The following is a 12,390-nucleotide window of genomic DNA, read 5'->3' on the forward strand; positions in this document are numbered from 1 at the left end:
CTCACACTGACCATTGCATTCTTTTCCCCCAGATAGCTATCATTATTAGGAATTATATCATAGAAAAAGCATGAAATAATGAAAAAGACATTGTTTCTACCCACAAAATGTTTTATTTAACTTACAATCTAAAATTCCCCATTTGTATTTAGTACAAAATAAATGCACAGCACTGTCTCTGATCATCACAACTATTTGGCTGAGAAATATAATTATCCCCACTTGAAGACTAGAAAACTGAGACTTAGAGCACTTAATAACATCCCTAAACCTCGTAGTTCTTCAGCTACAAAGTCTACAAAAATATAGCCTAAAAATTGGTTAGTTGCCCAAATCTACAAAATCTATTTTTTAAAAATCTTTTAGTATAGCACATTTTCTCTCTCTAGGTCATTCTGACCTTTTCATTCACCTCTGAGAAAGCTTCTAGGAAGTGCTGAGTTTCTCATGAGCAGATTTTCAGGGAGGCACCCCTGTCACCTTCCCTAGGCAACTCGGGACAGAAGAACGGACGCAAAGGCTCCAAACATGAGAGATGACTGTGTGTATAGATGAGGACGTTATCTCTAACATCAAAAAACTTGATTTCTTCCATCTCAACATCTAAAAATATCCCTACATGGCTAAGTTCAGGGCTTGCAGGAATTCTGGTGTCCGGGATGGAGTTGATGCAGATTGTTCCTGCCTTCATGCTGATAAACCAGAAGCCATGCTCAGCAGAGAAACCACCTTTTCCTCTTTCTGTTGACTGACTCCTTGCAGATCCCTAGCGTCCACTCCTTCCCCTCCCCCACCTCGACCTCCCAGTAATGGCAGCCAGACGAGAAGCATGGGGGTGCCCAGGACACAGGTCAGGTAGGTGAATCTCTGGGATCCTCACTGGGTTGTGGCAGATCTTCCCACACCAAACATTCCTTAGGTCATCAGAGAGGACAAGGAAGGGGTTAGCAGTGCTTGCATCCAGAGTCATAACCTCCTGGAACCTCAGCAACTCTTTGCTCACATGCAGACTTTTCACCAGTAGGCCACTGTGCTGTCTGACCAGAAGGGATAGTGCTCCGATTTGCCATTCCTCCAAAGGGGGGCTCTCCGTTACCCGTCGACACATAGGGCAAGTCAATTTCAGATCCCAGTGTTCTAGCAGCCATGTTTGCATGCAATGAAAGCAGAAAACGTGTTCACAGGAGAGTAAAATGGGACAGAAGAAAATTTCCAGACAAACTGGACAAGTCACCTCCTCTTGCAGACTTTGGGCCATGGTCCCCTAAGGTCACTCCTTGACACTGAACTGAGCAGAAGCTGCCCTTTATAAGCTTCTGAAAGTGATTGGGAGCATTCCGTACACCGTCTGTTCAATAATCATGATACAAAAATGAAATAATATAAACCTTTCTGTAGTTTATAAGGGAAAGTGACACAAAGTCACCAGAGAATTATAGTAAAAGCACTACCTGCGAGAAAAATTATCAAAAACTATACAAAATCTAGGTGAGCACAAACAAGAGAAACAGGACAGTGGACATTGTGTTCTCAGGTGGAGCAGTTTACCTTGTGTGGAGACACCCAGATGAGATCTCTCTGCTAGGCCCACAGCTTCTTTTTCTGGGAGCCGAGTCCAACGAGGTCTTTCATAGGATCTCAGAGTGCAGTCTCTGCCTCTAATCAGTATTCCTTTGTAGGTAACTGCAGTCCAAGAAAAAGAATCTCCACATCTAAATGCAACCATAAAAATAAAGCCAATCTGACTCTGTCACAGAAAAGTGACTCTGAGAAGCCCTGTGTATTTTCAAAGAAAACGACCAGACGTGAGTCAAACTAGCAAAAACCACTGCAAAATGAATGAGATACCCCATTATAGAATCACTTTTCAGGACAAAGTATCATTCGGATGAAATGCTTTCAAGCACTCTGAGAAAAGTAGGAAGACTTGAGTGAATGTGAATAAAAATATAACCATTGTCACCAACTTCTCTAAAATAATGTCTGAACACAAGCCAAAAAGGTGTTCTGACAAGGAAGATGTTACAGCCACTACACCAACGGCTCTCTCCTCCCGAAGCTTACTCCTAGAGATGCCTTCTGGGCCTTCCTACAGAGGTTGCACACTCTGGGTAAACTACTTCTGGCATGCTAGGCCTGGCTGATTGGAACAAGCTAGGCTCCTAACCCAAAGACAGCCATTTCAGGCTAGTCGGTGCCCGGAGATGATGTGAACTGAGGATGGCTTCTTGAGAAAGGGCCAATACTGAATAATAACTAACAGAACTTCTTACTAAGAATTCACATTCAATTGTGGCTGAAGTAACAGAATCCAAGACAGAAAGATAAGCTGTGTCAACATCACCACAGAGGGATAGAGTAGGAAGGAATGGGCACTCCTGAGGCTAGCCCAGAAAAAACTAGGTTACTAGAACATCCTGGAACACATTCCCTCATCTCCATCCAACAAATTCTATGAAGAGCTTCCCATGATCCCACCCTCAGCTAGACTCTGGGGATACAGATGTATGTTAACAATAGATAGGGTATCTGCCCACAAGGAACTTGGAGTCTTGGGAAGCCTTCCAGTTCCTGAATGCATTCCAGTCTGATGGGGCCTGGCTGAAGTAACAAGAAGTAACATTCTTCCTTAAATCCCGTTACCCTTTCCAAAAACCTGACTTTTTAAGACATACTTGAATATGGTGCTTAACAATCTAAAAGGTCTTACCCAACCCACCTTGGAATAGATGTAAGAAAAAATTTTACAAAAGAAAAAAATGCTACATTTGTAAAAAGTTGTCCTTTTCAGTGTAATCTATGACCCCAAATTACAGAAACAATCTAATTATAGAAAGATAATGAAATGATTCCGTTAATTATAATACAGCTATTAAAAGTAGTATTTCTTAAATTCCACATATGAGTGAAATCATATGGTATTTGTCTTTCTCTGACTTATTTCACTTAGCATAATACACTCTAGCTCCAGCCACATCATTGCAAATGGCAACAAAACAAATGAACATGGGGGTGGGGAGGGGAGGCAAACCAAGAAATAGACTCTCAACTATAGGGAACAAACTGATGGTTACCAGAGGGGAGGAGGGTGAGGGATTTCACCCATGGGGATTAAGGAGGGCACTTGTTGTGACCAGCCCTGGGTGTTTTATGTAAATGTTGAATCACTAAATTCTACACCTGAAACTAATATTACATCGTATGTTAACTAACTTGAATTTAAATAAAAATTTAAAGAAAAAAAAGTGGTAAGTATATTTAAGCAAAAACCCAGAAACATCTTTAAGAAATCATGTTAGAAAATAAGGAACCATTTTAAAACACATACGTTGTAGTTGAAAATACATAAAAATACATGTATGCAAAAAAATTAATAAAAACACCTGAAGTTCATATGTAAAAAATTTAACCGGCAATGTTAGAGTAGAAGGTGGAAAAAGTTCCCTGACACAGGATAAGACTGACTCTCTCCTGAAATCCAGAGATAAAAGTATTTAAAAGATAAGTTGTAGCCAAAGAGAGAGAAATGGGACAGTGGAAATAGCCCAGACAAAGAGAGCACTTACACTATTACACTAATTTGGAAAATTCCAGCAGTCCTGAAGATCCAAAGCCCATATACCTCTATCTCTCCTAGGCTTGACTTCTGTCTGAAGTTGAGTTTGAGTGCAGATGGTCTGGCCTTATATAGTCCTGTGACACAGTCACCGCCCACAAGGAGGGTCATTGCCTCCACCCCAATGATTGGATTATCTCAATCTAACCAAGTAAACTGAAGCAACCCTACTCCTCCACGCAGGAGGATGACGTAAAGTCACACCCAAAATCTTCTAACAGTTATTCTCTTTGAGTTAAACCATCGAACCTATGATGGCCATCCGAATGAGATTCTCTAATTTCAGAACTCAACTTTAAAAAGCAAGATGTTTTAGAGATCCAATATAGAAATGCACTGCTGAAATCTCCTGAAGTCTTTGTTAATGTAATCATTGGTATTATCTCTGAGACAATTTTGAGTGAACAGGGTCTAGAACAGTTTTCTTATCCTTGGACTCAGTAATTCTACTCTTGGGGGACAGTTATTAACAGGATGAGAAAGCAGTCAGGTAAGCCTGTTGTCCTGCCATGATTATTAATAACATCCCCTTTTACTTTCAAAATCATCCCGGTTTAAACGATAAATTAGATATTGTTTATATTAGGAAGTAGAAGGAGCAGTAAAAGTCATAATGAAAGAGAACTATGACACAATCATCAAAACAGGGGAGTTGGAGGGTCAGTGAATTCCTGTTGCTGAGAGAAAGCAAGAATAAACCCTACCCCTGAGATGCACACATTCTGAATAACCTCCCATTGCTCAGGGGTCCTGCTCTTACTGCAAAGCCAACTGAACAGTTTTCTCTCTACTTTTATCTGATTACTGTTTCCATTTCCATGAGATAAATATCTACAGCAAGGGATCTTAAGTTAAAAAAAAAATTAATCTCAAGCCCCTTTCCACTCTTAAACATAACTGAAAACCCCCAAACTTTTCTGTTTATGAGAATTATACTTCTTCGTGTTTACAGTATTACAAATTAAAACTGAGCACGATTCTGAAGATTTATTTGACACATTTCAAATAACCAAACTATTATATGTTAACATCAATAACATCATTTTCTAAACAATAACTATTTTCCAAAACAACAGCCAAAAAATACAATCAGTGAGGAGAGTGTCCTAGAGTTTGCGTGTTTGAAAACCTCTGTAATTCCCAATCAACACATACAGCTACATTCTCACACGTGCTTCTGCTGGTTCTATCGCGATACGTTGTTTTGGTGGAACTCTGTAAAGAAACGCTGGCTTCCCACAGATATTTAATAGGATAAGGGAAGTCCACTGCTTTCCAACAAATTTCTTAACTCTACATGGCAGCTCCAAATCTTAGTTTCTTGGCAACTGAAGCCCCCAACGATGAACCCAACCATCTTTTTTTGTGTGGCTTCTGCAGTCTCAGAACTAATTCAGATGATGTGGCTAAATATGAAACTTTTTTCTTCTTTCCTGCCCCATCATAATGAGAATCTTTTTGATTTTTCTATTTAAATTATTTAACTGCAATACTGATACCAACTCAGGTTGTTCTCTATCACTAACATCTACCAGGCCCTCCACAGGCGTTTATCACAAAAAGCATCATTGTTCACTGATTTTACATTTTTCAGACGGTTCTGACTGTGACTTGAACATTCATGGACTCGTTGCTGTTGCTGAGCCTTTATCTGCGGGAGAAATAATTCTTCCCCGGAAATACTTTAATTCCCAGGTTCCTCATTACTACCGTGATGCTGAATTTACTGAGAAATGTCATTTTTTTATTTTCAAGTGCTGAAAATTCTTGGAGCCACGTATCTGTAAGATCTTAGGCCTCTCGTGACAACATATCAAAAAATGTGCGTGAATTTTTTTTAAGTTTTAGAGTCATTTTTAATTATCGTTAGTGCTTCCATGAGTGAAGATTAAATCACAAAATAAGCTTGTTTCCATAGTTCCCTGATTAAAAAAGAAATTGACTTTCACACATGCTAGTTCGATAAGATGCAGCCGCTGGTGCAGCGGAGGGGTGGGGGGTAGGAGCTAGGCACAGTCAGCCCTATCGGGAATCTAAGATCCCTGCAAGGAGATGATGAGATGATGTGTTTGCTCAAAACACAGTTTGTATTTTTCAAAAGGGAGCAGCTACAGTGGGGCGGCTTTTCACAGTGAGCTCCCATCCACTGCTGTGGAGCTTTCGCTGGTTTGCAACCTCCTCTTGTCACCAAACCTCATCCTAACCTGCTCTTGGCTGCCTCGTTCTATTAAGGTGGACCCACCTGTCGAAAAGGCAGAAGATGGAGGGCACCTCTCTGAATGATTCGTGCCACCAAAATCTGCTAATAGAGTTCCCACACTCTCCCCTTCCAAAGGATCCTATTTTGCAGACCTGGCAAACTCCACAAAAAAATACTTTCAGCACTTTAGAATCCAGGTTTCGCCCACTATCCAAGGTAGAACGTTCTTGCGAAAACTTCCCGAAATCGAAATGGTGTAAAGTGAAGAAGCAATGCCCATTAATTAGATGAAAAATTTTTTGAGTATCCCCAGGCTCAAAAAATAACCTCTTCGGCATTTTTGATACCTTAGGACACATGTTGCTAATGGAGGCACAAAATAGGACGAAGCACAGGTGCTCGCAGACACTTGTCAAAGCTCTGGGGGCTGGATGCTGGGATGCTGAGCGTCGGTCCCAGGAAGGGAGCTCGGTGGTGCCGCTCATTGCTCACGCGGTGTGCGCTGCGGTGTGCGCTGCCTCTACCCGAGGCCGCAAAGTAAATGCTGAACGTGATTTTTGCTTCTCACCTTTTTTTTATAAAAGTGAAAATCCTCTTCAGATTTCTTTCCATTAGTGAAGACAGGTATTAATGTAGGTCTTTTGTAAAAGCAAAGTGTTGTAACTCGGGCCTTCATAAAGCAGGGGGAGACCTGTAGGCAGAAGGTTCCACTTCTGCACTAATTTCAAAGGAATTACAAAAAATTACTTTTTTTTTTTTACAAAAAAAGCCAAGGATGGTTAGACTCCACAGTTTCATATTTGATATGTCATCCCTACTCTGATCCATTTAATGGACCTCTTATTTTTTGTTCCTTTGAATTGTTTTTATTTTTTTATCAAAAATATTGAGAAAAAATGGAATGTGTATGTGTTTTATTCACAAGGTGTGTTCCTGTCTGTGTAAGAACTGGCAACAGAGGTCTTTATCTATAGCCAATTGTCTATAAAAACAGCAAGCTCTAACCTGAGTCTGTATGTGTCAATGACCTTACGCCGCCCACCCTCAAATGAAGGAGTGATGCTTCATCACCCCCTGGGGGGGCCCACCCTTCATTCAGCTTGTAGGTCCCAGATGTGCAGCAAAGACTAGAAGGAGACAATATGAGTTTGAGTGAGTGGTGAGTGTGCAGGAGCAAGGACACACATGTGACCCTGCCCCTTGAGCTGTTTATCTATTGTGGTTTCCAGGGCCAAACAGAAGCGTTTTCAGATTATCCATATATTTTTTCCTCCAGATTCAGACTGTCAAAATATTTTTGTGTAGGTGAGGAAGTCTGAGTCAAAATAAATTTCCTTTCCACCTAATTAGCTGACATTCAATGTATTAATCAAATGCAGCCTGCAAATCTCTCAAAACATGTTGTGCTTCCCCCGCCCCCACTTTGGGAATGGAGGTATATCAAGGCAAGCAGCCCTCAGTCCTGCATGAGTTTCATCAGCCTCACAGAGATCAGAGACTACCGATCTGGCTTAGGAAACAAGGCAGAGATCCAGACGTGGTAACGCCCTCCTCCACCAATTCATCCTCCTTGGTAGCTGCCCATCACTCTTCAGATACGCGGCAAAGTCCCTACCATGTCCTCCTGGCCTCTGCCTCTCTCTCCAGCCTCACCCTCTAAAATCTAGACATAAAACCTTCTTTTTCTTTCTCTTTTCTTTTCTATTTTTTTTTTTTTGAGAGACAGAGAGCACACGCATGCACACTCATGAGCTGGGGGGGGGGGGGCAGAGGGAGAGGGAGAGAGAGAGAATCTTAAGCAGGCTCCACACCCAGCATGGAGCCCAACGTGGGGCTCGATCTCACGACGCTGAGATCATGACCTGAGTCGAAATCAAGAGTCAGACGCTTAATCACTGAGCCACCCAGGCACCCCAATCCTTCTTTCATTTCTTCCCTGTGCTCCTTCACTCTTCAGAAGAGTTGGTTCTCTCTGAATGGAACCAGCCCCAGCTAACCACACTGCTAATACCTATTCACCCATCATTCAGATGCAGCTGGGATGTCGGTTCTTTGGGGGACTGTTCTCTAGACTAGGTTGGAAACCTCTATTATATCCTCTCATAGTACCCAGCATCCTTCCTTCATGCGTCACTGCAATGCTACTTATACATTTATTAACATGGTGACTTGACTCATTTGTGGTTCCCTCATATTTAATAAATCACACCTACTGAGCACTTAAGCCCTGCCAGGTGTTTTTCTAAGCACTTCACCTGTTTTCTAGCATTAAATTCTTGTAACTCCATATGAAGTAGATGCTGTTACCATCTTAAGCTCTCAGATGATGAATTTAAGACTCTGTCAAGCTGTGAGCCCTCAATGTGTTACTATACCTCTCTGGTTGCCTACCACTAGTCATCTTTCACATGAGACAGAAACCAACTTCCACCCTAGTCAAATCAGTATTTTGTGATTTTTATATTTTATGCATACAATCCAATACAATTGAAGTGTGATTAGGGGCGCCTGGGTGGCTCAGTCGTTAAGCATCTGCCCTCGGCTCAGGTCATGATCCCAGGGTCCTGGGATCGAGCCCCACATCAGGCTCCCTGCTTGGCGGGAAGGCTGCTTCTCCCTCTCCCACTCCCCCTGCTTGTGTTCCCTCTGTCGCTGTCTCTCTTTCTCTCTGTCAAATACATAAATAAAATCTTTGAAAAAAATAAAGTGTGCTTAAAACAGAAGCTAACCTAATTTTTTTTTAGCTTCTGGAACTACAGATCCATGCTATCTTGATAGTCATAGTAAACTCCTCAGACTTCATCTAGGGATTGAAAACCCTGGATCCCATCTACATTTTCGGCCATATTTGCATTTTATTGATAGTTCATCACCTACTTGAAGAGAGGGATGTGACTCATTGGACCTTCTAAATTTCTAAACGTCCTTGTTAGTACTTGAATGCCTGGGCATTAGCTTTTTAGTTAGTTTAGTTAGTTTAGTGTGTTTGTGAGTTACTTAGCATAGTATCATTGCAGAACAAGAAATGGTAATGACTGGTTAGGAAAGTCAACACAGTCCCGTGAACATAGCATAGGTTGCCTTGTGCAGTCAAATCTTCCATTTAGCTATCACCTAAACACAGCACAGTGTCTTAGTAGCATGCTGCCCGTTGCCATGAGGTAAATCCAAATAAACTAAGATAACGGTCCCGCTCCCCGAGAGCCAGCGACACCTCATGCCTTGCACACAAACATTGATCGAGTATCTACTCTCTTGAGATACTCTGCTGAATACTAAGGGATCCAAAAAGGACTGACACAGCCGACAATTTTTATGTTACAGCATAATTAAGGGAGGTAGGACAAATAGATGACAAGGTAAATAACGTTGAGAAGTAGACCAGGCACTCTGTGGTATGTAATGGACTCTTGGTCACGCATATATCTTTTTAACCCCGTCTACATATAGATAACAAAGGACAACATATCCTAAGTATGTTTTTGGACATCCTCTTTTCCAAACCTTCACACCATTTAATGCTCATTTCTTAAAGTAGCATCAAAGGCCTTTGAAAACAATGTCAAGTCATCTCTCCTCTGTGAATGAAATGGAAGTAATTGGTGTAGCTTTATTTTTCTAACCAAGCCTTCCTCCCACCTAAAATAATTCTAATCATTGAGGACAATCCACAGAAAAGCGTATAGCACGTATTGTGGACTGATAGTTTGCAATGAATGTATTGATTAATTCATGTATTCCCACCACAAATAATGTACCTAACTCCTCCATCCATTGCCCCTACTATACGTAGCAGCGAGACATCTACGCGTCTCTATAGATGGAGCTATCTACAGTTCTGGAGCCCAAGGCTCCAAGACACGGGAGCGGAAGGGATTCATGCACAGGTGTAAATGGTACCTAGGGGGCAGCGAAGTGGTGGGATTGCCCATGAAGGTTGTGCAGTGTGGCAGAGGAGGGCCTGAGGCAGAACTCTGAGAAACGCCAGCATTCAGAGGAAGGGGAAAAGCAATCCCCAAAAGAAGTTGTGTGGAAGCCACTGAGGAGAGAGACCGCTGCAATCACCGACATAATTCTGGAATCCAAAGGCCTCTGGGGCACTAGATGCAACACTGAGAATACCTAGCATTTTAGCCTAACTGAGCCCTGTGGGCCCGCAGAGCGAGTCAGGCCAAAGAAAGCCAAAGCTGGGAGTTCCGGGAGACGGTAGACGTCTGAAATCTAAATGGACAAAAGAGATCTGGAAAAATAAATATGATGTAGCATATTTGTCCAGGTGGGAAAGGCCAGGCAGGCCACACACCACACACACACACAGCAAAACAGAGGTCAGAGCAAAGCCAGACAGAGGGAAGTTTGGGGAAAGTGTGAGCAGGGGAGAGTGGCTACTTAAATTATTAATTAAGTGCTGTACATGATTTACATATAACATTTCTCCTTTCTTCTATGAGCTCCTATCCTAGGGAAGTGCCTTTTTAAAAATATCTGCTACGGGTGTCAACAAAGGTCTCCTTTGCTAGTGTTTAATAATGAGCAGCATATTAAAACTGATTTCTTTGCTTATTAATTAAAGTACTCACAGTTTTTAAATCTTCAACAAAGCTAGATGTCTATCTCTTCGGTAATAAAAACTTTAATTACCTTAAGTACCTTTTAGGACTAGTGAAAATGAACATTAAATTGGGGGGGAATATGCAAAAATATAAAAATGTTTAAAATAAACCAAAGAAAACACGGTCACCTAATTAAACGTGGCCTTTGCAAGTAGACACTGAATGCTCAAGTTAGTCTACTCATGATGCTGAAGAGTCAAACCACAGAGTCCTGGTATACTCAGCACATACTTATGAAATGTCTGGAGGGCTTATCTGTAGTTTGCCCCAGAGTGATCTTGTTTTAGGGATTAATAAAATATGAAGCATGGGAAGGTCAGCACCTCCTATAACTGAAAGATTATGCCATGCGTTGAAGAAGAGTTTTGAAGTTCAGAGTTGCTGCAGACTTAAATGAAAGAAGCTTAACATTCTTGAGGTCAAAGCAGTTCACATAACTGCAGTACTGATTCAGCAAAACCAAGTTTATGCAGAGAAATCATTTCTTAGGAGGACCACCTCTTCCTCTTACTGGGCTGGAAAAAAACAACTTTTGCGTCCAGAGACTCAATCTCTTCCCAGTCATCCGCCCCTGTGACTGGTGGCCAAAGCTCAGGAATCTGTGTAACACACTGCCATCTACCGTGTCTCTGTAGGAACTGGAGCCCCTTCAATCACTAGGCGGGATCCTAACCTTGACGGCCGGCAAGAAACCAGTCAAGGAGCATCACTCTCCTTTTGCTTGCGGGAAGTCTTATGACTATGAGAAACATACGCAAATGAGATATTCACCCTTGTGCAGTTAGATTCGTTGAGATTTGTAGGATGATGGTTTTAGAGACAGTGGAGTAAATTAGCTAAGATGGATTGTCTCACGGAGGGGAACTCAGTTTATAAAACTGAACGTAACAGAGAACATACCAATAGGTATTCTGGTGGTGTTTTTAAATAAACCCCAAAGCATCCACGCTGATTTAAGATAACTGAATGATGTATACGTGGAAGAAAAGAAAATATTCATGCAAGTCTGTGTCACCTGCTCTTCTAGTATTATCGGGCATCAATTGTTTGAAGATCCAAAGGGCCATATTTGGTCCATCCTCTCCTATTTTTCATCTTGGTATCTAATTTCTGGTCATTTCTCTGCAAGAGTGAGGCCCAAGAAAAGGAAATAATGCATAGCGCTGAAGCGTCACACAAGGGCTTGTTAGCGGAGCTCAGTGATTCTGATAGGTCAGTGGGGGAAGAGATTGCAAAATTCAATAGGATTTCATTATGTATGTAGTTCACCAAATCATCAATACCATAATAAATGAATAATGGTGGGCCTTCAATTTAATAGGATTTACTGGGTAATTATACTCTGTACCTAGTACATGACAGGCACACAACTAGTGCCCTGATACCAGTGACCCCTGGATGGCCAGCTTTGCAAGGATTTGGCAAACTGCTAAGAGCACTGTGCATTGGCTTGGGGGGGGGGGGGTGTGGAGCTTGAAATGCCACAATTCAAATACCTTTTCTCCTAATATAACAGGTATGAGCTTGCAAAAATTACTCTGGGGAGCATAATGTTGTAGGATGATGCCTTGAGTAGGTGAGAATTCGGTCCCTGGGAAAGGAGCATCTGAAAAGAAATAGGAATCCCAGCAGCAGTGTAGCGGGGAGGAGGGCAGGCTCATCAAAAGAGAAGGGAGAGGGACTCCCGCTGTGATTTTGTTCAGAGTTGGTTCTTACCCTCTTGTTCCTCAGCCCCAAAGAGTGAGAGGGGTCCATTATTATTTTTTTTTAATAATGATATCAAAGAAACCGGTTGTTTTGCTCTGTTTTGGGTTTTGGCAGTCAGTTTTAATTAAAGAACTTTTGCAAGAAAGACCTGCTTTTGAGCCTTCCTATCCCTACAGATCTTCCCCGAAATGGTCAGTCATCCCTTTTCAAGGAAAGCTAACAGTTGCAAAGGCACTTGCCGTCCCTTAGGTGAG

The 12,390-nt window shown here is 41.8% G+C and overlaps 1 protein-coding gene across 1 annotated transcript; it reads right to left on the reverse strand.

The window, feature by feature from the left end:
• Positions 1–445: 445 nt before the first annotated feature.
• RFPL4B (ret finger protein like 4B) lies at positions 446–1,258 on the reverse strand. Its single transcript, XM_027600993.2, is given in 4 exon segments — positions 446–733; positions 735–827; positions 829–874; positions 876–1,258. Coding segments are annotated over 4 exon segments (810 nt in total).
• Positions 1,259–12,390: the final 11,132 nt, after the last annotated feature.

Source organism: Zalophus californianus, chromosome 7 (assembly GCF_009762305.2).
Source record: "Zalophus californianus isolate mZalCal1 chromosome 7, mZalCal1.pri.v2, whole genome shotgun sequence".
Classification (NCBI taxonomy): domain Eukaryota; kingdom Metazoa; phylum Chordata; class Mammalia; order Carnivora; family Otariidae; genus Zalophus; species Zalophus californianus.